This window comes from Chenopodium album, chromosome 8, assembly GCF_948465745.1.
Source record: "Chenopodium album chromosome 8, dcCheAlbu1.1, whole genome shotgun sequence".
In the NCBI taxonomy this organism is placed as follows: Eukaryota; Viridiplantae; Streptophyta; class Magnoliopsida; order Caryophyllales; family Amaranthaceae; genus Chenopodium; species Chenopodium album.
In genome coordinates, this window is record NC_137841.1 from 68,082,119 (window position 1) to 68,110,107 (window position 27,989).

A 27,989-nucleotide genomic window follows, 5' to 3' on the forward strand; every position below is an offset into this window, starting at 1 on the left:
CACTACAACTCAATCCGCACTTTTGATTAATTGAAGATTTTCAAATTAATGAAATGGATCCGTTAGAGTAACACTTATCCTATCTTATCCTATCCTTTAGGATACACAGCTAATGGATACTTGATTACACCTTAAAAATGTTCACATTTATCATCCTTTATTGAGATATTAGATCATAAAGGGGTAGATTTTTGCAGATCGTAATCCCATATAATCAAAACCACGTGTCATGTCTGTCCACCACACAAAGCTTGAATTAATATTTTAAAATTTTTTCAAACTAGTATTTTCTTGCAAATATTACGAGCATAAATCCATCGCCGAGTCTAATTTCGGTTTAATTATGTCACTCAAAACCCTTAAACCAATTAACCTATTTCTTCAATGACATGTAAGAATCTTATTGGTCAATATAGGTCTTCATTTTTCTACTAGACTAGAAAAATGAAAATAAAATACTTGTAAAAAAAGGGGGAGAAATTAAGGTGAAATTTCAAATCACTGGGCTATAAATACACTATACTGTCCTGAAAAAAAAAAATACCCAAAATAATAAAAATTAAAAAAACAGAGAAAAAAAAAAGTGAGGTTTGAGCCAAAAATCCGATCAGTCTTGTAATGGTCTGATCAGATGGCGGACGATCCTCCTTCCCACCTCGCTCATGTTCCATTGCCTTCGAACCCAGGTTCAATTTCTTCCTATTAAACTTCTGTTTAATTTATTTTTATGAATTATTTTTGGATTTGCTGATTAATTTTGGGAGTTATGGTTTATAGTTTATTAAATTATTCGAAACTTTTAATGGGTATTCAAATAAACTTTATTTTTGGTTGAAATTTATTGTTTTTTGAATTGGGTTTGTGTTCATTTGTTATTTTGTTGTTGCCATTGTTGCATATATGGTTTGTAGAACTGTTTTATATGTTGTTGTATTGTTTTTGGTATTTTGATTGAATATGTTTATATTGAATTTTTTGGAATTTTTGTGTTATGAAATTGACATTAGGTTTTTGGATGAATTTTGTGTATGATTTTTTTGTCTGATGGAGCTGTAGTTTTGCCTGTTTTGGATTCTGAAATGGTAAAGGTAGTGCATAAGTTAGGCAAAAATGGTGCTGCTGATGTCTCTCGTGGCGACGAAATGCATGCTTAGTTTATTTGATGCTGTGGTTGTATATGTTCATTTATAGAGGATTTGAGGTCTGAGCTATGTTGAGTTGATTGAAATTTAAAATATGACCCAGCATTTTGTGTTTTACCCTAGTTTAGTAGAAATGATTGTTTAGCTCATCTCTAGTTGATTCTCCGTTGGGTTCTGGGATAATCTGAATTGGGGGTGCCATTTTGGCCGATGATTGGGTTTTCGATTGCAGTTCATATTTACATGGGTTGTTGATAGAAATTCTTAGTGGAGAAGTATATACCTTATATATGAGGAAAGCAACGTATTCAAATTCATATTTCTTTGTTATATGTTATTTCCCTCACTATCTTTATGTTTCCTTGAATCTGTGTCATGGAGACGAAGAGGTAAAGATCAAAATCATCCATTTGTATATTTGTTTAGTTGACACGAGTAACTGTGTTTTGTACAGGTGGGTTAGTTTCCGATGATGCTCCACCAGTTCCAATTTATATTGTCACCGAAGCTTCACAGCTTCCAGTGGAGTTCTTAGAGCCAAGTCCTGAAACAAAACTAGTAATTGGCTTCGATTGTGAGGGTGTTGACCTGTGCCGTTATGGAACTCTTTGTATCATGCAGGTGATTGACTATTCCTGTTACTCTCGAGGCATCAGTTAAAACTTGTCTCTGTTTTCTATTTTCTATTTTTTTCTTGTTTATTGACGGGTAGGGTTGGTTGGGGTTTAGGTGGTTTGTTGCTGCTGGGTGTTTGGATTTGATCTGATTTTATGGATTTCGTAATTCACAACCATATGATCTTGCTGTACTAGGTGGCAGCTATACAGTGAGTAGATTTTACATTTCTACTTTGTGTGGGACTTGTAGATTGATATTACTATGGGAGCAGTAAAGTATTGTATATTTATATATTTTGTAAATAGTATGGTTTAGATCATTTTCCATAGTTTGAGCTGAATGTAGACTATGTAGTGGCTTACTTTTCTCTTAATTGCAGATTGCATTTCCTGATGCTATATATCTTGTGGATGCCATAGAAGGTGGAGACATGCTCATAGAAGCATGTAAGCCTGCTCTTGAATCTAGATACATCACTAAAGTTATACATGACTGCAAACGTGATAGTGAGGTCTCTAATTGGTCTATCCACCATCTATAATTGCTTGATGTTTTGCTTTGAACTAAAATATCTGACGACTTTCCATTTTCTAGGCATTGTATTACCAGTTTGGCATCAAGTTACATAATGTCATGGACACCCAGGTTAGCATTTTTCTGTATATCTGAATAGTCAATATTCAGAGTAGCTATAATTATGTACCTCATGTTTTGCTGAATTGCTTCTGTGTGATTTTTGATAGTTGATATTTTGGCTGCATGTTGTAGTGATTCTAGAGATGTAAATGTGAGAAGTCATACGTTTGTTTTGTTCCTATTGTGATTTGTAGTGGACTAAGATTAAAAAGGCATTTTTTAAATTCAAGAACCTGTTTAGGGTCTTCTAAGGTATAGGAATTTAAAAATTTGCAATGCTTCCCTAAGGAATTTATCCTGTTATCTTTAGGAGTCTCTCCCTTTTTACATATCCGTACATTGGCTATTTTGTTTCAGTATCTTCATTACAAACAATATCCGGTCAATTATTTCTGTTCATGATCCCAAAGTCTCAAGTTTTATGACTTTTATCCTTCTATACTTACACCACCTCTCCGTATTCTATAATACTTGGTTTGTTTAAACTGTGTTAGAGGAAGGGCATTGCATTCTTCCAATTTGATGTCTAGAAGATCACAATATTTACTTTCGTTTACTGATATTTGGGCAGAAAATTAAGGAATAAGAAGATGGAAATTTTCTATAAAGCAAGAGATTACAGAAAAATTAACTTCAACTCAAGCTCTTAAGAGGCTTGTTCTCTCTCAAACTGTAAAAACAAAACTGAAATGAACACAAAATAAATTTCCTCATTCCCATTCTCTCACTATTTTGCTCTTATTTATAGCATTTCCCCTCTACGCCACCCACTTATCTTCCTCCTGAAGATACTATTACAGTATTACTGAATTATATTGCAGTATTTGCACTACCTATAATGCCACGCCAGTCCATTACAGTTACTGTCTAAGTATGAAAAGTATATTCAATATTTCAATGACCAGAGTACTGGATCTTTGGATCTTATTGAACTATTTTTGCTGAAGAATGTTATGTTGGGATGTGAAAATTCTCTATCGAGTTGCTTTAACTTTCTTTTTATTTTTATTACCTTTTGTCTCCAGTGTAAATATCCTTATACTCCCTCCGTTATTTTTATGTCATATAATACTCACTATAGATATGTAATTAACAAAAAATAAAATTATTGAAAAAGGGGAGTGGGTTGTAAGATAAAAGTAGGATAAAGTAAGAGAGATAATGTAAATAGGTGGTGGGTGGAAGGAAAAGGTGAATAAAGAGAGAGTGTGAAAAGTTAATTATCGTAGGGTAAAGGGGTAAGATGGTGAAACGTATATGTCTAAAATAGAATAAAGCAAAGTGAGTAAAATGAAAAAGAACGGACTAATGGAAAGTGAGCAGAACAAAAGAGAACGGAAAGAGACTGATTCCTGGCACCTAAATACCAATTTCATTTTACTCGGCTTCATGACTGGGTTTAATTAGCCTTTTACCTCTAACATCTGGCAAGTGGCAACTTATGCGATTCAACTAGTAAAAATGCATAGCAATCTATGTATACTATGTATTAAAAGGCGTTCCTGATCAAGGATACACGCCACGTGTCACCCATCTCTTCCACCAAGAATATGCCATGTCATACAATTAAAAAATATGCACGGTACATGTCAATTAAAAAATGTTTATGTCAGGAATTGAACTTGAGTTCTTTAGAAAATAAATAAGAAGTCATACCATCTTTGCTATCTACTACGTAATAGTTGTGACATTTCATTTCTTACCGCATTTTCAAACCGATTGCTTTTTATATATCGCGTTGGATGATTCCAAGTTCCAACGCTTTGCTTATTTATTTTTCTTAAATATAGTTAATGTAGACCATGAGTTTTTTTTTTTTTTTACAAATTATTTTTTCGACCCAATTATAAAAGTATAAAGATTATTATAATACATGAAAACTATAATATAAGAATATTTAACGTATAGACCCCTGTGCTAAATATTAGTTTGACTAATTATTTGTCACATAAATATGAGCTTTTTTTGTGTGCTGGATTGCTAGTGAAGTATCATTTTGGTTGACCTCACTAAGTGAGATTCATCTTCTCTTGATTGGTTTCTTACAATTGCTTACTATGAATATGCATTTGTTTTTCATTCGCATCCGCTTGTTAAGGGCATGTTACTGACTGTATTGCTTACATCTTTTATTTTTTTAAATTTTTTTTTATCTATTTTTTTATCAAGGATGTAGAAAATTTTAAGTCCTACATGAATTGACGTGATTGATATATATTTCACAGATAGCATATACCTTGATTGAAGAACAGGATGGTCGTCCCAAAGGGCCCGATGACTACATCTCATTTGTTGCTCTTCTTGCAGATCCACGCTATTGTGGTATTATACTTGTCACGGTATTTATTTTATTGTGCCTAACTTTTAAAATGCTTTTACACAAAGATGAAAGTGTAACATTAAGGAGTGCAGTGTAGAAGTAGAATTATAGACCACACCTTTAAAATTTTACTTTCTTAAGTGTGGGTTACTTTTACTAGGGTAGGCTGTACGCCTGTACCTGAACTTAGGTAAATTATGCTTCTAATATGGGTAAAACTGTTTGGGAGTTCATCCAGATTTTTTCTGTGTATCATATCCTTGTCTCGTATGGCTAGACTTTTCTTACTAGTTATTAGATTTTGAAACTAGGAAAGTTCAACTTAGTTACAGCAAGACTAGAATTGTTGGCACTCCATTGCCTGTTTACCAGAATACCAGTCTTAATCTGTAAACAAGTTGATTAATTCATTTGTAAAGAATTCTAGATATTGTGTTAGGAAACTTTCAATGGAGTTGAGATTAGTTGTCCTATAGTGGAGAAAGAGAGGAAGGATGACTGGCTTATAAGATTCATGAGATATTCCATCAAATAAACCAATTGGTTTTTATATGAAGCCTTATTGTGTTTGTAGTCAAATAATCTCCCCGGGTGCGGCTTTTGTCTTATCCCTACCTTTTAAAAAGTATGAGATAACTCTTATGGATAGTGTTTGGACAGTTATATCCATTAAAATGTTTGATGACTTTTTTTACCCTCATTAATGCTAATTGTCTTTTTATTAAATTCCTCAAAGAATAGTGTGTGGACATTTATACCCTTAAAAAATTTGTTTACATATTTTACCTCATTAATATTGCCAACAACTAAGTTTGTGACATAAGGTCATATCGAAATAGCTCAACGGACATGACTAGCTATGGCGCGTGCATCGCACGCGTTAGCCGCCCTATCTAATGAAATTTATTTTCGTAGTCGAGTGGACGATTTAGGCCTATTATTAGCCTAAAGGAAAGGCAAATAACTTAAAAATTGCTAGATGACATGAATATGAATATTTGTTTGGAGCAAGTAGCCTAACAGAATTGTAACCAATTGACCTTGTGTTGGAAATCTAAAGAGGGACCTAAAAGGATGGTATTGACCTAATTATATAGCTAGATTATAGATGGCTCACATGAGAGGTAATGCAATGTGGGTAGTATAGGAAAACAACTTGTATAAGGGCTAGTTAGACCACATTGAAGAAAGAGTGGAAAGATGACCAACTTATAAGACTAGTAGGTTATTCCTATCAGGTCTCGTTTATGTGCCATTGTGCCAATGAAGATTTGTTTTATCAATATGTTGACACAACTTCTTACCTATGGGGACATTCAACTTTTGCATATGGTAATTTTAGGTCAGAGTCTTGGAGAAAAGGGGGAGGATAGAGCGTCTCAAAATGTTATTCTTTGGTAGCACTTGCTTTATTGGTTATTGGAACAAGAGTGATAACATCTCAAATCTCAATTGAACAACTATTTGGAGATAGATTGCGTAATTTGGCATGTATGCTGGCTATCCCATTAACTATAATCTTGATGATTAAAGAATGATGTGCATCTTGGATATAGATGTGAAGATTTACTTTGTAAATCTCTAGTTTCCTTTTTGTATGACCTGGCTTCCTCTAAATTGGGTTTTAATGACAAATGCTCTGAACAAGAATGCAACCTGCAATGAGTGGTTTTTTTTTTTGTTTTTTGGGTCCTGGAATGTCTTCTGGTCTCCCTGAAATTGTCTTCCAGTGATTGGTGAAAACTGATATTGTTCAAATTTTACTATATGTGAATGGCATGCAATCGTGAAACTTTACCTAGAGTTTAGCATTAACATGACATTGGAAGACCTTCATCCCATATTAAGATTGCTTGAGGTGCGTCAAGGTGATAGGGATTTCCCTGTGCCTTAGGCGTGCCTTGGTACAATTTAAATAAAGGTATGGGAAAAAAAGTTGTGCTCCTTACCAAAACCGCCCTGCTTGGACCAAAAAAGGCGCATGGCTTGCTTGCGCCACAGTGCCTAGGCGCACCTTATACACTGGTGAGATAAGACCCTTTACATGATTTCCACGCCACAAACTCAGATTTTATTAAATTCTAGTCAGCAATCAGTCATTTCTGGCCCTGCAAAGCCGTATCAATAGTGCTAATACTCTTAAATATTCACATTAGTATGATGGCATGACCAAATTGGTCAAATTAAAAAAAATTTGGATTGTGTTGTGCCCTTGTTTACTGATGATCTTCTTCATATGCTTGTGTTACATTATGCAATGTGACCTTTTCAGTTTTATCATGCTTGAAGTTCTTGATTTATATTTTCGTTCATATATAACTCTCTTTAAAATGTATGTCCTCTGCAGGAATATCTTATCTTGAGAAGGAGGAGGTTCGGATTCTCTTGAGGCAGGTGAGTTTCAAATAGTCTGTCATTTTTGGTTTAAAGATGGGACCAGACATTGAGTTTCTACTTAATAAGATGTTTTTGAAATGATGCTAAAGCCTAAATGCATCTGCTACCTTTTTAAACTTTCATTTTTGTGTTGATTGAAAAGTAAATTCATATTCTTAAGAATAGGGTCCATTAGGCTCTTTCCCCATATTATTCATGGGTATTTTATATTAGAATGGTTAGGCTTAGGAAGTCAGGATTGCTTGGTTTTAGAGAAGAAATTTGGCATTGCTAATTAATCTATGTAGAAGTTTATATACATGGATGTTTTAGTATAAGCACATTCTTCTCAACTATATTGCACTGTGCTAGTGAGTCACAAAGACAAATTGACAATTTACTAATGAACACAATGGCCCAAATAGTGTAGCTACTGTAGCTCCATGTAGTTATGTATTTTAAGTTTTCTTCTATGATCATATTTTCTGACCGGCTTCCACGCAAGCTAGATGATGATTGTGCAATGATATTTTGCACTATCTTGAGATTTTAGGGAGAAATGACTTAACTGCTGTATGACTTATATGGTTGGACCAGTTATATCTGCTACTTTTTGGACATTCAACGTAATTAACAACCCTCCATTCTGGCCTTTGGCACAGTAACTTTTCTGTTTCAAATTTTTTTTTTTACTGACATTTGTATTTCATTTTCAGGATCCCAAGTTCTGGAAATACAGACCATTATCTGACCTCATGATCCGTGCAGCTGCTGATGACGTCCGTTTTCTGCTTTACATCTATCACAAAATGATGGAGAAGCTAAATGCCCAATCTCTGTGGAACCTTGCAGTTCGTGGTGAATTGTATTGCCGCTGCTTCTGTATAAATGATGATAACTTGGCTGAATGGCCTGCTTTGCCTTCTATTCCAGGTTTGTCAATACTTTTAGCCATAAATTAAACAATAAAAATTTTGTAGCTACTATATGAAGTGCTATAAAATTCTCGTGGGACAAAATAAAAATTCAAGTGCTTTTGTCTTTTTCAAATTAGTGTAGAGAAGTAAAGATTAAGTCACACACTTTTTATATTGAGTTATCATCTTGGGTTCAAACAGCCTTAAGACTGCATGTGGATGAGTGATATATTAATGAAGAGTGTTTTCCTCACAAATTCTATCACGGAATGACTTCTTTTTGGCATAAGGTTTTCTTTAATGTAATTTGGTTCAAAAACTACAAGGTCATGGCTCATATTTCTGTAACAGAGCATGATTTAAATTGAAACATGAAGTTATGTACGATTAAAATCAGTACTTTATTATCAAGAATATATCGAAAAAGAATTTATTGGATCTCAAACAAACCCTAATGAAACATATGAGTAAACCCGAGCCCAAAGGCATGAAAACATTTCTGTCCTATGATAATGCCTGTTTCTTCTTGAATATTATTATTTTTTTTATCATGTGCACATGCATTTGTGCTTGTTACCATTTGGTGTGTGGTCTTGAGGTTATTGTCTCCTCATCTCACCACTGGAGAGTGGCAACTGAAGCTTGTTGATGAATGACAGTAATGAATTTGTTGTTCTCCTTTGCATGTGATGCCAGAATCGAGTTATCCTTTTTCACTTCCTGCTTTAAGAGGTTGTTGTGAGGCTTAAGCCTATATTGGTAATCACCTAATATTCTGTGTTTCAACTTTATGTGTAATTCTTGTTGGAGTGAACACAGAACGATTTGGTTGCCTCCTTGATGAGATGAGAACCTTGTTGACCTGGTGTGTTTATTATTCAGATGACCTGCCTGTGGACACAGAAGCTCCTGAAGAGGAAATCCTTTCTGTTCTTGATGTTCCGCCAGGGAAAATGGGACGTGTGATTGGCAAAAAAGGATCTTCAATTCTGGCAATCAAGGAATCGTGCAAGTAATTTTCATCTACCTTCTTTAACTCACACGATTTTCTAAATACTTGAAACTTTGAAGTATCAGCTGGTCTTGCTGTGTTTAATTTTTAAGTTCCCAGTTTTTTCAACATTGTTTTAAAAGTGATTCTACCTGTTATTCTTTATATTTGCAAGAATTACATCTGACACAGCTGTATATGTTTGTGATCTACAGTGCAGAGATTCTCATTGGAGGCTCAAAGGGTCCCCCTGATAAGGTGAGTTTGGAAATCTATGAAGTAGGATATTAACACCCTATTGGTACTATAGTAATTATGTGTTTCTCCTGTGATGCTACAATGAGGCATGTACCTGATGTGAAACCCTCATTAGGTTACAACAGAGCTACAACGTCACCATCTCCACTTGCTATTCTTTTCTTATTTTTAAGGAAGCAAGAACGGAAAGACCTTCAATTTCCATCGTTAACCTTAAAAGTCATTGCCAAAGGCCCAAAGATAGAAAACAATATACCTCCTTTCTGTTGCAGATTCCCTTTATATCGCTTAACAGTTATTTAGTTGAAAGTATTCCATAACTTTTATGTAAAGGTATTTTGTAATTATGCAAGACTACATTAATCTAAATCCCACTTTATATAGGAGCCTCATCAAAGACATCAGAGGACTTTTGTCTACATATGTGTAGCTTGAAGTACAACCATTGCTATGTTACTTATATAGTACTGTTGTTTTATGTAGGTTTTCATCATAGGCCCAGTGAAGCAAGTGAGAAAAGCCGAGGCCATGATAAGGGGAAGAATGCTGGACATGTAATGAACAAATAGTCTCTTGCAATGCTTTGGATTGTACTGATACAATCTATCTCAATAATAATAAATGGAACTTTTAAAGACACTTCTTTTCTCCAGTTCTGAATTTTGAGGCTGTTTTGCTCTTTAGTTCTAAACCCGCGTTAGTTTATTTGAGCTTCTCCAAGGCACTTCTTGGAGGATCTCTCTAGTATTTTTTAGCAGAGTAGTTTTTGCATGAATGTCAGAGATGACTGGGAGCTCTCCCTGGAATCTAATTGCCGTAGATGCATGAACCTTAGCTTGCTATATGCTGTCCGTCTGTTTTACAATATGTTGAATGTATAGTGTTGATCAATGTAAACGTGAAGCTTGCCATTGATACAATTTGTAGCTTTGATGGTATGTTGCTCGAGTGCTGATATTATATTTTTAGAGTGTGGAATCCTGATTAGCATTGGAGATGTGTCCTTGAATTCTGTTTTATCATAACTTCATTGTACGTGCATGGAATTGTAGGAGTCTATGTCGGGTAGAAATATTAAGTTTCACAGATGAACTTTGGTTATATTGTCTACAAATCTCTAGTTCCTTTTCTTTTTTTGAACATTACATGTTTCCTTTGCCTCCTTCCCTCTGAATTCTTCTTTCAAATTAATTATAGTGGAATCCCAAAAAAAAAATAGGTCATAGCAAGAGTAGTCGTAGAACTTTATGTAGGAGTAAGGGAGTATTTTTACCAAATTTCGTCACTTGAAATTAAGCTAGTCATACACTCATACATAAGTTATATTCACAAATGACAACCTATAAGAGACTAGAACTTGTGAGTTGTGACTAGCAAGAGAAGGTGTAGTAGAATACTTGTTTTTATTTACAACCATTGACATTATATTGAAAAACCCAATGCTAAAACCTTGTCTCATAAAACATAAAAAATGTGACCAAATTAGATGAAAAGTTCACTTCTAGTTGGGAATCGATCTAATGCTTTACTAAAACTTTATTCAATATAAGCCTTTCACAAGATTTTACTGTGAAAATCTTTTAATTCAAGAACTTTCGATCTTTTCTGGATTATCTTTGGCAAAGTGTGTAGTAGACAAATGGTGTCTTGGATTGAAATATGTTATCTTCATAATTATCACTCGCATATATTTTTGTTCAATAAACTATTGTATTTATGGAGAATATCAGTTCACCAATGTCACACGAAAACATTGAATTGTTTTTGCAGTAATGAAACTAGTCTATGAAAAAAGGGTGCAATAATTAGATAAAAATAAGTAGAAAACGTTCATTCAATTTAAATTTAATGAGAAAACATCAATAGCTTTCATGCAATTTAAAATTTAAATCTTTTTTAGATTACATTTTGTATGACATAAATTGTATAAATAAAATAGAGGTGAACATTGGGTGGGCCGGGCCGAGCCGAATCAAGAGAATTCAACTCACTTCTCAGTCGGGCCAAGCTTCGGGCCAGAATTTTTGTGTCGAAACCCGCCCAAAATGGTCGGGTCAGATGGGCTCTTTGGTCCATTTACGGGCTGGGCCAAAAAAAGTAACTAAAAATGCATTAAAAACGTAAACGTATTCCACTGCCAAAAAAAATAAATGTTGGGCCGGGCTGGGCCCGACACAATTTCGGGCCGAAAAATTCTAACCAAAACCTATTTAAAATCGAGTCGGGTTAGGTTGGGGCAACTTTGATCACTTCTAAAGGAAAGAATGAAACCTTTTTTTTTTTTTTAAAGTTAAATATGTAAATTGTAATATTGTCACAAACTCACAATGAATAGATACTAAATTACTTGAGAATGGAATAATAATGTTTTTTTAATTTAATTTTATTTTTATTCACAATATTGCTATATACTAAATTTTTTGTAATCATGCGATAATCACATAACATCATGTGAATAAATTTGAAAAACATATGTATAATAAATTTGTATCAGACTTGACTAACTCGTTTCGTAGTTTCATAATTAGATTATTTTTTTTTTCTTAAACATCAAACCGTGATATTACAATTAAAAACGAAATGAGAATATGAAATTAATTTCACAAAACTTTTAAAAATCTTACTTGACACTGATCAAGTGAAAAGTACACGATTTAAGACAGTTGGCATCCACGCAGTGAATAGTGGTTAGATGCTAAATGACATGAAATTTTTTACTCTATTTTTTAAGTGAACAATTCATCATGTAAATATTCTATCCACAAAAAAAAAAAAAAAAAAAAAAAAAAAAAAAAAAAAAAACCAAAAAAATTAAAAAAAAAAAAAATAAAAAAATTAAAAAAAAATTAAAAAAATCAAACATTTTCAATAAAGAAGGTGACGATAATACGTTCATTCTTCAATTACAATTCGCAATTTCATGGTTTCAATCCTCCATTAAAATAACTTCGGAATCTCCATTGATTGCTCTCTCTCTTCTTGAACCACCGATTCTCGCTACTCAATAAGGTATTTCAACTTTTTTTTTAATTTAATTGTTTGTTTTATGAAAAAATTGAAATCAATTAATTTGATGTGAAAAAATTGAAATCAGTTAATTCAAACTCAGATCTATGTTGATTTTTTTCATAATTTGCTTACACATTATTGAATTTGATCCTGTTATATAATTTTCAGATCTCAATCAACATGGATTTCATGAAGGTTGTCGATCAAGCTGTTCGCGAAATGTAATTCTTCTTAATTTAGTGTAAATGGCAATTTTATTGTTGATTTGTGTGAAATTTTGGAAATTAGGGTTTAGGTTTGTTGATTTTGGGTAATTTTTGAACTGTGATTGTAGAAAACGAGAGGTGAACTTGAAGGTATTGAAGGTTCCTGAGATCGAGCAAAAGGTTAGTTATTGAATTAAAATGCATTATGTTTTTAATTGATTCATTCATTTTGTGTACGCTTTATTAATTTGGTGTTGATGAAGTGAAATTGCAATCCTGGGGTAAGATTTTAGCTATAAGAGCTTCAATTTTAGTCAATACTAAGTATGTTCTAATGTTTTATATTGGGTTCTTTCATTGTATGAATCAAACGACTAAATTTCCTGTACTATTTGATCTGGATGGCTCGGGTTTGATCTGTATTTTTATTTATTTATGTGTGTGATCATTGTGAAGGGTATGATTTGTACTTGGCAACATATATTTAGAACTTTTCTCAAGCTTATAAGGGAGCTAATGACCAAAATAAGCTCTCTTTCAATGTGTTTATTGGATAATGTTACTGATTTCACAGTTCGGTTGTTGCAAATCTGTAGAAGATTTTTTGAAGTTTCCTAATGTTGGACACTGTAAAATGTGATATTTTAGAACTAAATTTTGTTGGTGAAGCATAAAAAAAACATCTATTAAGAACTTGCTGCTTTGGCACTTAGTATTGAATTCTAATGGATAGCTGAGCAATATCACCGTCTAGCCACTAGAATTTTGAGTGTCACTTGGTTTTCTTCCATGAAGATACCATCCACTAGGAAGGGAGTCGTAGGTGGAAATTATTCGTAATCCTTGGGGGATAACCCATACATGTAAATTTCGAATTTTTTTTGTTTAGTTCCAAGGTACCTTTTTCTTTCCTTTTCCTGTTTTTCCCCTCATTTGCCTTTTTATTGGGTGGGCGGATGGGGGAAGGGGGTGGGTTATCAGAGTATGGTGCATTGTGCTATTATAGAGTGATAATGAACTGAGCTTGAACTCTCACTAAGCTCTCGGCTCTTGCTCAGGAAAGTGAGGCTAGAATCTAGCTCTTTAGCTTGTACTTGGAACAGAATTTTATACTGGTGACGAAATCAAATAAGGGCAATGATAATCTGGAAATGGAAGCAGGTTGCTTAGCTGTAATTGCCACTGGCTCCTTTTTGTTTACTTCCTCAATTTACCTTTTCTTATCTTATCATGTATACTTCTGCATGCTTACTTGAAATCTTGTTTTTCTGTGTGCCCGGTCATGGACACCCAAACTGATTTTACTGGTACAAAAGGCGTATATATTTGTTGTATATTATAAACGACATTATGCACTCTTTGGCTGGACTATGGGTGCTGTATATGATGGGTTGTTTTTCATATTTTTCATGGTGCATTGGTTTCTTTCTTTCTCAGTGCACCATCAAACTGCCAAGAGAAATATCTTCCATCAGTCCATCACTGTCTATATATTAGTTTTAAATAAGCTGCAAGTATTGCTTTGAGCTGTTGGCATTCACCTGAGCTTAATTGCCTTGTCTTTCTTCCTCTTGTGGATGATAGAAGTAAAAACAAATGTGATGTGTGTTTCCATGACCATAAGACAAATAATTCCAGTGTTGGTATTCTAAATTATCTGCTTGCTTTGAGCACCCTTTGATCAGATTAAACCCTTAGGAAAAGGAACTGTGTAGATGATCTGTGTCAGTCTACTGTTTTAACACGAGGCTTTTTGGAGACTTTTCTGTGATGCCTTTAAATATTCACATATTCTAATCTGAAAGAACATCACTCCTTTTCATGCCATTTCTATGTATGAATTGAGTACTATTGTCATGGTATAGAATCTAATCAAAATTTGTAGATTGAAATTGTCACTTTGTAGGACTTAGTTTTCTTGATGTCTGAGAACAGGGGAATAATCTTAGTTAAAATTATTAATAAAATCCGACTTCAGAAGTTTATTAATGGTAAGAGACTAAGAGTGGGTAGCTTGTTCTCTTTCTGCTGATTTTTCACACTGTGAGGTTAGATAATTGAATAGACTTTTGCAAGATAATTAGAAAGGATCCGGTATCATGAGCTTCTTGATTGAGGTTGCTGCTTTGTTTTCGGAATGAAATAATATCAACCTTGTATTATCATTGCATTGAGTGCTAAAGTTGGGGTCAATTATACACGACCTTACTTCTTTAGTTTGAAGCAGCAGATATTGAGTGGTACACCAAATGTCCAAATGCACTCATACAAATCAGACATAATCGAGTAACTAAATAACTAATTCAATAATATCTATACTTTGCATTTATTGGGGATTAGATTCTAAATCCTTGTAAAATTAGTTGCTTTATGATTATAAAATCCGACTACCATGATTTATGATAGGTGCTGGATGCAACTGATAATGAGCCTTGGGGTCCTCATGGAAGTGCACTGGCAGAAATAGCTGTAGCCACCAAAAAATTGTAAATTCCTGTAATCTCAAATTGTCTTAGTTATTTGAGCTGAAAGGAGGATTCTGACTTTTTTTCTTGATATGCCTGGCCTTTCTTTTGCTATCTGCAAGTTCTGAATGCCAGATGGTTATGAATGTTCTCTGGACAAGATTGGGAGAAACTGGCAAGGATTGGCGTTATGTTTATAAGGTACTTTAAACTTCATCTGCTGTGATTTGAAACTCTTTCAGCTGGTAAAGGTTTGTAATCCTAAAGAAGTCATGCTAATATTTTGTTTCCCCTTATCTCTGCATTGGTTCTTATCCAGGCACTGGCTGTGATAGAGTATCTCATTTCCAATGGATCTGAACGAGCTGTTGATGAGATCATAGAACATACTTTTCAAATCTCAGTATGAATCCTTTTATCTTATCTTTTTTAGGTTATAGTGATTATTGTCCAAGAAATATATCTTATGTCTTTTTTTCTTTTTTCACATATTGCTTTGGCCTGGTAAAGTCGCTCGCAAGCTTTGAATTTGTTGAACCAAATGGAAAGGATGTGGGTATCAATGTCAGAAAGAAGGCAGAAAACATTGTAGCTCTTCTAAATAACAAGGATAAAATAGAAGCAGCCCGGAAAAAAGCTGCTAGTAACCGTGAGAAGTGCGTTTTGAAGTATTATAATCAGTGCCTAATTTCTCTGTACACATAGAAAATACTCATGAAATTTCTCGTGCATCTGTTTATAGGTATGTTGGACTCTCATCTACGGGGATGTCGTACAAGTCAAGTTCAGCTTCTTATGGTGGTGGCGGTTCCCAGAGCAGCAACAGGTATGGAGGCTTCGGTGGCAGATATGATGATGATGGTTACAAAAGCAGAGATGAAGACTATTCTGGGCAAGATAAATTTGAGAAATTTGTTCCCAAGTCTTATCAAGGAGCTTCTGCTGAAAGGAAAACAGCTCATTATAGCAGGTAGGCTGCTAAAAATTTTCCATGTTGCTTCTATTTTCCCTTTCTAATATTTTAACCCACTTTTCTTCAAAAGTAATGTTTTGCTTGTAGTTGAAGGTTATATGCCACACCTTTTATTTATTTATTATTATTTTTTTTTAATCAATAATTTTAAGCCTAAATTGTAATAAACAGAGATGCAAGTCTCCACTAGCGACTTTAGTTTACAACTCTAAACATCAATATCACAATCCTCATGCCCTTCTACTGCTAAGCTACATGCCTTTTATGATCAAGCAAACAAAAGGTAACATAATATTGATTGTGTTTGTCCTTACTCAAGAGTATCAGAATTCAGTACCATGTTGCCAGTTTGCCACACCCCTTAGTGCTCCCTTAATTAGCTTTGTCTTCTTTTCATCTTTTGCTTGAGTGTCTTCTTTCCCCCCCTTTGCTGCTCACATCACTCCTTTGGTCACTTCATTACATTTACTCTATATTTTCTGTCTTCAACTCTTTCGGTATCAATTTAGCTATAACAAAGAAAATATAGTCAAAGATGATGAACAGAATGGAGAGGAATGGGAGACCTTGAGTGATAGAAAAAAGAGTGAGTTGATATGTTCCTTAGGAATATCATTTTATGGTCTTTCAGTTTGGTAAATGCTTTTTTCTCTAATTTTCATAGGTATATGCTTGATAAGAGCAATAAACATTCGTTAGGAAATTATTATCTGTATGAAGGGGTGTTGTCAACTGACTACACTACAGTATGTTGAGCTCATTACACTCTAAAACAGGGTTGCGAATTTAAGATATGTTTTTTGGAGGATTTTAAGGCTTATCTGCCTTATTTTGTGGACTATTTCTTGGACATTCCACTTATGTTGAAATCCTCATGTTATAAAGATTATAATCTTCTTCTGTATTTTAATGGTCACTATTTCCATTACTCGCATCCTGGTAACTTGGCAAGAGATTTTACTCTTGTGAAAAGTTGATTCCACCAGAATTCAACTATATCAATCTTCCAGCAGCCACCTTCTTTTTTATCATCCACGCCAATAAAAGTTGATATACAATTATACATGCTGTCTAAGAGTGATTTTTTTTTAGCTGTTGTTTGGTGCTTAAACTTTTTCAACAAGTCTATCGCATAGTAAAAAAGTAATTCACAGTCGTGTCACAATAACGTCATCTCTCAGGCATTACCTTACCTTTTCTTGCGGTCGTTGTTTGTGATTTGGCAAATTGATTTTTTTAATCACTGTTATCCAAGAATTTAGTTATACATTTTAGATTTTTGTTGAAAAAAATACCCTTTAGAACCGTGATTTTATATATTTTTTTTTGTTATATATTATAAGCTTCTAACCAATATAAAATGCTTATGAACGTCCCTTATATGTCGCTGTTATAGGAACAATTCTATGTATAATAGCATTGATAAAAGATGATGACTTTTAATACGTAAACGTAACAGTTTTTGGAATGGCATTTCTAGGAATGGAAAGTTTAAATAATTTTCAGTTCTGGCTATACGTACCAGAATGGCTTGATATGTTTCATTACTGTGTGTGTGTGTGCTTTAACGCTGACCATACCACCATATCATTCCTAGGGTAGGTCTAGTGCCCTGGTGGGTAGAGGCTATTGAAATTCTTAGTATTAGAACAGGGTTAACACCTCGAAGCTTGCTTGTAGAATTATTGTTTTTTTTCTTATCCCTGACCAAGTAAATTTATGAGCTTTCTTAGTGATCGAATAACTGTTCTGAAGAGTGGAATTTTGAAGGGAAGGCTGAGCAGTGTAGTTGCATTGCTAGATCTATGATTCTTTACCAAAGGTAGGAGTCTGCAAGTGGTTTGCTGGCTCTCTTCCACCCATGCTTTTGGACTTACTGGATATATGCCATGAAAGTGTGAATTGTAGAATATAGTCTCATTTTGGCTGATTATATGTTGTTTCTGCAGCAAAAATCAGGATCTTCCTTCGGCAGGTTCTGCAAAAGATGAATACTCTTCCGTTTCACAACAGAATGCTAACACTCCTTCAAATGGTCAGTTAGATGAAGATGATGACGATTTTGACCCTCGGGGAACTTCTGCAACAAGTAAGTCCTCGGGATTGATTCCTGTTGAAGTTAATTTCGTCTTACACATCAACTTTTTTTTTTTCCTTAAATTTTATTCAATGATCAATCGATGTAAAATCATAGAAGTCATTTTAGGGCCTTCATTTTATGTTTTTTTTTGGCTAATTTTCTTCACTCATTTTATGAGATCTAGAGTTCAATCTTAATCTTTGGATGAGGATACAAAGTCTAGTGTAAACTAATGATGAGGTACTGTTGAGGTTCCACTGCTAATTGAATGCTCGAAATTGTACTTTGTTCTGTGCGATTTCAATGCACTGATAATGGTTTAATTTATGCCTCCTGTCTAAACATGGAGTTGTTGGATGCGTATCTCAAATTTCTAATATAAGAAACTTCCCAATGGAATTGATTAGGGCTCACATTGGCATTCGTTACATTTAGAGGCTGCTAAATCAGATGTTGCAACTTATGGATGTAGTAGAAGTTAACTTATCTTTTGTTGAATTAGAAGCTATTTCTTATGGATGTAGTGGAACTTGTATTTTCTTGTATGAGTTTTATTTTTTGTGGAGGAATGAGTCTAGATTAGATGACGCTAAATTACTGTTGCAGAACACAACTTTTGGCAGAATAGTGTAGGACAAAAAAATGCGAAGTATGCTGTCCTATACTATTTGAGTTGTTGATTCAAGACTTACCAACATTATCTTGATTATTACAAAGCCAGGTTGGATAGCTGTGTTGGTATCTCTTTTGCTCTAAATGACAAAGTGCTGTGTATATACAAACACATCCAAATCTCACAGGCTTTTAAAATATTACTTTTGGGGTTCTTAAAAAAAAAAAAAAAACACTTTGGGGATTATGGTGATTAATATGTGAGGATCTTGATGTCGATATATTGGGCTTTGAATGATTACTTAGCAGTGAAGTAGTCATGATGCATAATGTGTTTTCTAAGGCAAAGCATGATCAATTTGCTTGCAAGAATCCATATGCTCTTTGTTCCTCACATATCTATAATTATGTGACTTTACTGTGAAGTATGAACAATACATGACTGATAGCACTGACTATGTCTTAATCTCAAACTGTCATTGATTTTGTGGAATTTTTTGGGTAGGAGCATGACTGCAACACACAACATTCATTAGTTATTGCATAAGCATGACTGATATTAGAAAGACTTTTTTTAATTTCAAAAGAAAGTTAGGACTAGTCTTTTAACTAATTCATTGTAGTTGAAACCCACTTACTGTTGGAGGCTTGGAGCTCTAGATGCTGCTGTAGCTCCTATTACTTACCTGCAAATCTCACCATATTTTGCTGCTGCTTCTTATTGTTCCAATGTATGCATTTACTTGTAGAGCCTGCTCCTGCAAGTACACAACAAGTGGATCTGTTTGGAGAAAGTTTAATTGGAGACCTCTTGGATGCACCTACAATTACTCCTCCACAAAGCAATGCTGTTAGTAGCAAGTCATCCGATGTTGATCTGTTTGCAGATGCTGATTTTGTTTCAGCTGCCCCTCCAGTGGAAGGAAGAGGGAATTCTCAAACTCAGGTTGGTTGCTCATTGTTAGTTTTTCATTTTTCCCAAGAATAGATAGGGTTTCGTTCATTCTTTCTTTCTCTTTGCTTTGCAGCTTTCCATTTTTTACTTGTATGATGGGTTTCCATTTTAGAACCCTGTGATGTGTATAAGGAAAAAAAATCACTGTAATGCTTTTTACCTCTGCATGGTTTGTGACAAAAAACCTGTCTTGTGGAGGTCTTCATGTGGGAAGCATGGATGTTATACCCTACTAGTCATTCTTTTGTTGTACCATCTTTTTCTGAATCATCTCTACTAACTTAAATTATCGTGTACAATCATGCAGGCCAATATTGATCTATTTGCTGCCCAACCTGCACCATCCACTGCACAGCCAGCACCATCGGCTGCAGTGTCTTCAACAATGGACTTCTTTGCAGCATCTGATCCAGTTGTTCCACCTACAAAATCTGAAAACACCGGGCCATCAAATGTGAATTTTGTAGATCCGTTTGCAACTATTCCATTGGACAGTTTTGATGGATCTAATGTTTTTGGAGCTTTTGCTGCTCAAACTGATCAATCATCTGCAGCACCCACAGAAAATCCCCTTGTGAATAATGCTGCGTTGGATTTGAATACCAAATCCGCACCTCCAAAAAAGGACAATTTCCAGGTTAAATCTGGAATTTGGTCTGATTCTTTGAGCCGTGGACTGATTGATCTTAATATATCTGCTCGTAAGTTTTTCTATCTATGGTAAATTATTTTGATTCTTCCACTTTTAATCAATGCTTCAAATTTCCATTTGTGTCCTTAAACTTTGGTTGGTCATAGTTGCATTTGATACATAGACTTAGTCAGCAAATAAAACTGAAATGCAACATTTCCGAGTCAACAAATTTTGGCAGTGGAATAGTTGGCTTCATTTTTGAAAGGCCGTCCGGTTTTGTGTTTTCATGCTCCAGTATTGAACCTTCTTTTTCAGGTTTGCACATGTCCAGTTGTCCATGTGCAGGGACTGTAAAAAATGTTTGCATGTATTGGCTCTCTCGTCCAACAACTTAGTTGGATGTCTCGTTGTATCTTTAATTATTCTTAAGAATTGGAAATTGAAAGTGTGGTTATTAAACATACAATGTATGATAACTCTCGAGAAGTGCTTTAGATGTCCGTACATGGTAAAGTAGTAAAACAAATGCTCTCGTCGTGATTGCTAGTTCGGTGTTAGAGGTGTTCGGAAGTGGTAGACCCTGAAATTTAGTTGTGGCACCCTAGATAGATCCGTTATTCTTAGTTCCAATTTGCTGAGATTTTTGTTGATACAGGGCTCTCTTCACTTCCACCACCCCCTTTTCTCTTTGGGTGAAAGAGAAGATGCCAATGATGATTTTATATCTTTCATTTTGCTTCTGTGTATACACAGTAATTTGTTGCTTGCTTATAATGATTACCGCTATATTATCTAGACACTGCTCATTGTTTTGCTAATGAGGTATAAATTTTGGAATCTTCGGTGTTAATTTACATATATGTAAACTCTGTGCAGCCAAGAAGGTAAATCTGTCGGATATTGGAATAGTTGGTGGTTTAAGTGATGGTTCAGAGGAGAAGCAGAAGGCACCTGCGACATCATATATGGGTATGGGTATGGGTGTGGGTATGGGTATGGGTATGGGTTTGGGTTTGGGTACAGGTATGGGTGTGAGTATGGGTATGGGTAACGGCACAGGTACGGGTTTGGGTACGAGTACTGGATTTGGTGGAACTGGTGTTAATCCAACAACCGGCGGGGATGATTTTTTCTCAAGCTTCACCAGCAGCAGCCAGTATCAGTTTGGTGGCTTCCAGAAATGATACGATCCGTTTTAATAGGATTCTTTTGGTGACCTCAATATTTGTTTGTTTGATGGAAGGCTTAATTTTCAAGCATTTTTTCAGCATGGTGGTCTAGATTACTTTTCGAAGAATGCCATATTGTGTTCTAATATTTCGTCAAAGCGAGTTATAGAGCCTATAATGCAGATTAATGAGGAGCTTTATTTTGAGTGCATCCGCTACTCTGTATGTAATGTTGTATGTATGTACTTGAAAAGAGGGATTTGATGTCTCGATTCTGTTCTGTGTTCTTGTATTTGAAATTTTGAATGAATTGCGTTTATATGCTGTATAAAAGAGCTACGATTCATATGAACCAAATTGGTAGAGTATATGATTTTTCAGAAAATTGAATGCCAATTCCTTGTTTATTTTCCTTAGATTTATTTGTTTTAGTTTTTTTTTTTTTTTTTTTTTTATCATTTATTTTTAATTCTTGTTTTTCCATACAATTGTTCTACATTTGGGACAAAAAATTTTGCTCTTGAACTGGGAAAATTTCTGCTACTAGAAGGTCCCTATTAATCTTATAGTCTGGTGATTCTTATTGTGTTATGGAAAGGGGATGAGTTTTTAGCAACCTTTAATAAAAATCCATATTATAAATGTTGGCCATAAGATTTACGTATTACTCAATACAATTTTTTTTTTTGTAACTACTTTCACTTCGAAAACCACAAGTTGTGTATACATGTTTATTGTGTTTGTGTACAAGACTAACCAGATGATTAAATTAAAGATAAACCATTGTAAGCGATAATCCATTTTAAAGATTGAATCTCATTTACATCATTACCTATTACGACTCGATACATGGTCAGCATGACAATTTTTCCTTACAAATGTAACAATTCACTTGTATGATCTAACATACAAATAAAGAGTGGGGCAGTCATAGAGATATTAGTACCAGGCATGCATATAAATGAAAGAGAACCACAAGTTACAGATTATTCCAACCAAAACACAAAACATAAGATTTTATATGCCACATGGCAGTCCATTAACCAATTGGAAATCAAACTTATCTATCTTTCAAGATAAGCCCAGGTTCCTTTGGTAATATTAAGCTAATTTTTGAAGCATCAAAAAACCCATTTTGTAATATTATTCACCCAAAAAAACAGAGGCAAAAATTACACAAAAATAAAGGTTATGGCTTCTGTGTGTGCTTCTTCAGCCACAACAGCTGTTTGTGCTTCTTCTCCCAGGCATGTTCTCTCCACACTCTTCTTTAAATATTTAAATTACTTCTAAGCTTAATATATTTGTTGTACACGTTAAATTGTAACATTGTTTATCATAACATATTTTTATGACTATTCATAAAATACGACTTCATATGATCAACTAATTACCATGTCAACCAAACAATCACTAAATTACGGCATGTGACACACTGACACTTGATTTCCAACGTAGACAATGTCATATTGTAATCCTGATATTGTTTTGATGAGTAGAAAATAGATATGTGTGATCAACCTTTAAAAACCCTTTTGTTATGCTTAGAAAGAAGTTCATATGATACAAGTATTGTACAAATATTATGTAATATGAGAGACATGATTAAGTGACAAAAATAATTTGTTACAAAATGATGAAACAGTGCACAGAAGAAAGGAAATGTATTGGGAGCAACAAGAGCATCATTCCTTGGAGGAAAGAAGTTGAGAGAGACCAAATTCAGGGCTCCTCTTTCATCAAAGTCCTTCAGTGTCTCAGCTGCAGCAGCTGACCCAGATAGGCCTATTTGGTTCCCTGGTAGCACCCCTCCTGCATGGCTTGATGGCAGGTCTATACTTTTTTCTCTCTTTGCCCCTCACCCTACACCCGAATGCTTTTTCCGTAACATATATATGAGGGTAAAATTGTAATTTCACATAATGATCGCTTTTGTTTTAATCTCATAAGCCGATGATTGGAGTCCACGATTGATTTTATATTCTATGACTAGTAATCTTTTTTAAGAGGGTTTTACGTGAGGGTAAATTTGTAATTTTACAGATCGCGTATTTGAATCTAGCTTTAAATTTGTACATATGAGTTAATCTAATCTTTAATTATTACAAGAATTATATCTATCTTCTGGGTGGCTAATTCTGTTTTATATGTTCCTGAAACTGCAGCCTTCCAGGAGACTTTGGCTTTGATCCTCTTGGATTTGGTAAGTCCAATTCAGATCTACAGCTTACATCATTGTTTTAGGTGGCAAGTAGCATAATCTGATCATTATTTTTATCTAATCATGTAACTAAGGAATTATTTTAATTTGTTCACAAATCATAAAACTTATGAATTATTAGCAATACAAACTCAGAGAATAAATTATTGTTTGGTGATTGTATTAAGATTGATGTTTTAATTATGATAAAACCTGTCAGTAATAACAAAATAAGGAGTACTTTGAATTATTTATAAAGGAGATAATGTTGTTTTATTCAGATCGAATGATCAAATTTATTCAAAGAACAAAAGTAAAACTAGGGGTGATAATGAAACTAGTCAGACTTAAAACTTAGGCCCCGTAAACTTTAAGTCAAAATAATTTCAATTCAGTAACTTTAAAGAAGAAATATAGTAAAAAATCAGTAAAATAATTTCAGTTCACCAAAAAATAATTTCAATTTAACAAAATAAGGTGAAGTGGACGAGACCTTAGACTAGCTCGGTTCAGGTCACAACTACTCAACAAATCAGCTAGTTTAATTTTGAGTCGAACTCAATTTAGTAATGCATTTTATAATCAAGCCGAGCTCAAGTAGCTTGCAAATAAGCTGTACTATATAGGCAAACTTGTACGTGTTGAAAATCATTCTAGTAATGCATTTTATAACCAAGTCGAGCTCAACTGGCAAATAGATTGTACGTCTGTACTATATTGGCAAACTTGTACGAGTTGTACCAAGTTTTTTTAATGCTAAGTATTTATTTTATACGAGGAGAAGAATAGAACTCATTCAGGCTACCCGTTTATTGCAAATGAACACCAAGTTTTTATACGAGTTTTAGTAACAAAAAATGTGTATACATTTGAACAGGTTCCGACCCCATTTGGAATTAAGGCTTTGATTAATTGATTGAGTGATTGAACAGGTTCCGACCCCATTTGGGATTAAGGCTTTGATTAATTGATTGATTGAGTGATTGAACAGGTTCCGACCCAGAGACTTTGAAATGGATGGTACAATCAGAAATAGTACATTGTAGATGGGCTATGTTAGGAGCAGCTGGAATTTTCATCCCAGAATTCCTAACCAAAATTGGCATCTTAAACACACCTTCTTGGTACACTGCTGGTGAACTTGAGTACTTCACAGACACCACCACCCTTTTCGTAATCGAAATGGTTTTGATTGGTTGGGCCGAGGGCCGTAGATGGGCCGACATCATCAAACCCGGTTGTGTCAACACTGACCCAATCTTCCCCAACAACAAGCTCACCGGTACCGATGTTGGATACCCGGGCGGGCTTTGGTTTGACCCATTGGGTTGGGGTTCGGGCTCGCCTCAAAAGGTTAAGGAGTTGAGGACTAAGGAGATTAAGAATGGAAGGTTGGCTATGTTGGCTGTTATGGGTGCTTGGTTCCAACACATTTACACTGGGACTGGCCCAATTGATAACCTCTTTGCCCATCTTGCTGATCCTGGCCATGCCACAATTTTTGCTGTAAGTCTTTTCTTATGTTATCTATTTACTTATTTATATTGGAAAATGCGGATTAAAATTTTTAGTCATAAAAGACATTTACTGCCTCCGTCCTTAAATCCTTAATTGATAGGTCATGCAGTCTACATTTTATAGAAGATAAACTTAAATTTCTTAACAAGTCATGATATGGTATATATTTTGGTATGTACTTAATGATATGGTATATATTTCGGTACGTACTTAATGAAGGATAATTATGTTAATTCAATAAGCGTGTGCGTTAATTCTAGAATACATATAGTTCCTCTATAGTTTATGTGTTTGATCACACTCAATCTAATTGATGCAATTGACCTAATTTCAGGCTTTTACCCCCAAGTGAAGAGGAGCAAAGGCTAAAGAAAGAGATGTTGGTTGTTCTAGGAGGAATGAGAAAGGGGTAAAAGGGTCATTGCTGGAAAGTAAGAGCAAATCAGCAGATCTTAAGTTGGTTATTTAGTTTGCACCTACAAATTGTTGGAGCTTTGTACAAATACCTCTTGGATTTAATTAGTACATAACTATGAATTATATCATCTAATCTTAGATTTACTCACATAAATCGTCCAATTTTCAGATATCGATGGTGTGATTAGTGTGAGTGTCAATGTGTCATATGCTTGATATAAAAGTACATGAATGAACTAATGCATAATCCAAGTTGCAACTATTTTTTTTCTTATTATTTCAATTTTATTACAGCGTGCCTATTGTACAGCCAAATGTATCTATATCAATATTAATATTTACGCATGAGGTAAAATTAAAATAATGTCGCTTATGACTCCCTATTGATGACTTTTCATGCACTAAGGAGCAAGAAGTGTGACAAACTAGCATGGTAATTTGGTAGCTCTTCTTAGTCATGAAGTTCCATATTTATCTATATATAAAACTTTTTTATGTAATTTTTAACTTTAATTTATTATATCTAACATTTCGACTTTTCAAATTATATGGTTTTTACATATCCATCAATTTTTTTTTTTTTATTATTATTGATTGAAATTTAATATCATGTCTCTACATCTATTACAAAATCACGCCTTTAACTAAGTGGTATGATGAATACTTGATTGTCTAGATAATTTGAATTATGGGCTTAATTGTAAACAATGAGTAAAATAAAAGTACAAGTTGATCTATAGATGCCAATATGCCATATCAATTAGTGAAATTTTGTCAATGCATGAGTAATATAAAACATGAATTTTATAAAATGGACTTTTCATATATATAGGACAAGCAAAAAAAACAAAAAGTTTATATATATAATTGATTTTCCTATTAATTACTTAGTTTTTGAAAGCTATTAGAGTATTATTATTACTTGTGTATTAAATTAACACATCCGTTGACTCAAATTATGCCGGCAATATAAATATATATATATTAAAGCAATTAGAAAACCCCACTAATAAATTTAAACAATAACATAATATTCCAAGAATTTTACATAACATATGATGTGCAAAAAGAGACATTGAAGAACTCATTCTTTCTAAAACTTCAACCAATTGTAATATTCTTGTTGAATGTCCAACTCTAGGCTAAGTAATTTAAAGCATAGTCAACATACACAAACTAAATAATTTGATCACAAATAACGTATCATTGTCTCTTAGTTATACATATAGGTACACGACAATTCATGGGCGGCTTCAAAGTTTACAACGTTTTTTTTTTTTAGTTTAAATTTGTAGGGCTAGAGCCTAGGGAGTGTTTAATAAAAGTACTAGTAGTAAACTAAATTAATAATATTGATCTAAGCCGACGACTATTTGAATTGGATTAACTTTGATTTACTGGTTAGTGTAATTTGTATTGACTATTTTTTAAATTTTGTAATCAAAACTCAATGTTCTCATATATGACGTGATCTGAATTGACTAAAACCAAATCTAACGTGAAAAAATTGAGCAGCCGATTAGCCGTGAAGTGTAAGATAATATTGGGCTTTTTGAAAATCCTTTGTTTGGCCTAACTTCTATTCCTTAAATTGAGAAGAACGTTCAAAAGCTTGGCCAAACACTACCTTAAAACTCAAGGTTGACCAAAATGGAACCAAAATTAAATGAATTTGATGACTAATCACCCAAATAAAACATATACAAGTATCAATCAACCTAAACCAAACTAATTAGACAAATTGTATTACACCTCTATTATATATATAATGAAGCAGGGTAGTAAGACAATTAAAAAGTGATAATTTGTGTTGGATTATGGATAAGGCTTGTAGCTAGCTAGGTAAAAGGCTAGGTTTATTTAACCATATAAGAAGGTTCGTTTTGGCTATCCCAACAATTCAATTAGCTCGTGTTTTGTTGTTGTCGTATTTACATTTGACTTTAAGATTGTGCACAAATATATGATGATTATACATACAAATTCAACAGCTTCGATATAATCAAAGGAAGTTGCCGCTTGAATAAGTGAATAGTATTCGTAAATCTTCCATTCGAAAGGCAAAGGTTCATTACTTGTGTCTCCTACACACTCTTCTTGGAAGCCTGGTAGGTTTGAGTCCGACTTGTAATTTTTTTTTTTTTTTTTTTTTTTTGAAAGGGTCCGACTTGTAATTTAGTTAGGTGTAAATAAGACTTTATGAGGGGAAAAAAAATTTAAGTTACATTCGTCTGTATCTTGCTTGGTACAGACAATAAACGCGAAAAGAACATGTAGTTGTTTTGTACAGAACATACATTTTTTTTTTTTTTTGTAAAGACTATTCAACTGTTTTGTAAATACTACAATTTTGTAAAGACTCTTACATAAAATTGAATGTTACTTTCTAACTCGACTCAACCCGATTCCAAACCTATTTTACTAAGATAGAACCCGACCTGATCCAAATGACCCAAAATAGACCTAATTTAACCCATTTATCATAATTTGTAA

The 27,989-nt window shown here is 34.0% G+C and overlaps 3 protein-coding genes across 4 annotated transcripts; all 3 read left to right on the top strand.

The window, feature by feature from the left end:
- The first annotated feature begins 537 nt into the window (after positions 1–537).
- On the top strand, positions 538–10,253 carry LOC145556383 (uncharacterized). 2 transcript variants are annotated; one of them, XM_081618029.1, is made up of 10 exons: positions 538–686; positions 1,597–1,763; positions 2,140–2,271; positions 2,355–2,405; positions 4,622–4,718; positions 7,064–7,110; positions 7,809–8,025; positions 8,892–9,021; positions 9,216–9,258; positions 9,742–10,253. In XM_081618029.1, exons 1-10 carry the CDS (start codon positions 632–634, stop codon positions 9,814–9,816), a joined length of 1,014 nt encoding a protein of 337 aa, XP_081474155.1. In that variant the 5' UTR covers positions 538–631; the 3' UTR covers positions 9,817–10,253. The 2 variants fall into 2 exon arrangements, with proteins under 2 accessions (XP_081474155.1, XP_081474156.1); XM_081618030.1 differs by lacking the exons at positions 9,216–9,258; positions 9,742–10,253 and adding an exon at positions 8,706–8,768.
- Positions 10,254–12,073: 1,820 nt separating this feature from the next.
- Positions 12,074–21,777, top strand: LOC145642092 (clathrin interactor EPSIN 1-like). The gene is made up of 12 exons (XM_081693177.1): positions 12,074–12,267; positions 12,436–12,488; positions 12,602–12,653; positions 14,880–14,959; positions 15,061–15,139; positions 15,258–15,341; positions 15,449–15,594; positions 15,681–15,908; positions 17,861–18,000; positions 19,353–19,549; positions 19,866–20,259; positions 21,069–21,777. The coding sequence occupies exons 2-12, from the start codon at positions 12,448–12,450 to the stop codon at positions 21,374–21,376; spliced, it is 1,749 nt and encodes a 582-aa protein (XP_081549303.1). The 5' UTR covers positions 12,074–12,267; positions 12,436–12,447; the 3' UTR covers positions 21,377–21,777.
- A 671-nt stretch (positions 21,778–22,448) lies between these two features.
- Positions 22,449–25,773, top strand: LOC145642093 (chlorophyll a-b binding protein, chloroplastic-like). Its single transcript, XM_081693178.1, has 5 exons — positions 22,449–22,608; positions 23,007–23,192; positions 23,527–23,564; positions 24,553–25,067; positions 25,414–25,773. The coding sequence occupies exons 1-5, from the start codon at positions 22,553–22,555 to the stop codon at positions 25,429–25,431; spliced, it is 813 nt and encodes a 270-aa protein (XP_081549304.1). The 5' UTR covers positions 22,449–22,552; the 3' UTR covers positions 25,432–25,773.
- The last annotated feature ends 2,216 nt before the right edge of the window (positions 25,774–27,989 follow it).

Excerpts from the sequence above, each read along its gene's own strand:
- LOC145556383 (XM_081618029.1), top strand. The coding sequence starts at position 632 with ATGGCGGACGATCCTCCTTCCCACCTCGCTCATGTTCCATTGCCTTCG. Across the intron at positions 4,719-7,063 it reads TGCAGATCCACGCTATTGTG|GAATATCTTATCTTGAGAAG; the intron begins GTATTATACTTG and ends TGTCCTCTGCAG. Across the intron at positions 9,022-9,215 it reads GCAATCAAGGAATCGTGCAA|TGCAGAGATTCTCATTGGAG; the intron begins GTAATTTTCATC and ends TGTGATCTACAG.
- LOC145642092 (XM_081693177.1), top strand. The coding sequence starts at position 12,448 with ATGGATTTCATGAAGGTTGTCGATCAAGCTGTTCGCGAAAT. Across the intron at positions 12,489-12,601 it reads GATCAAGCTGTTCGCGAAAT|AAAACGAGAGGTGAACTTGA; the intron begins GTAATTCTTCTT and ends CTGTGATTGTAG. Across the intron at positions 15,140-15,257 it reads ATTGGCGTTATGTTTATAAG|GCACTGGCTGTGATAGAGTA; the intron begins GTACTTTAAACT and ends GTTCTTATCCAG.
- LOC145642093 (XM_081693178.1), top strand. The coding sequence starts at position 22,553 with ATGGCTTCTGTGTGTGCTTCTTCAGCCACAACAGCTGTTTGTGCTTCT. Across the intron at positions 22,609-23,006 it reads GTTTGTGCTTCTTCTCCCAG|TGCACAGAAGAAAGGAAATG; the intron begins GCATGTTCTCTC and ends ATGATGAAACAG. Across the intron at positions 23,193-23,526 it reads CCTGCATGGCTTGATGGCAG|CCTTCCAGGAGACTTTGGCT; the intron begins GTCTATACTTTT and ends CTGAAACTGCAG.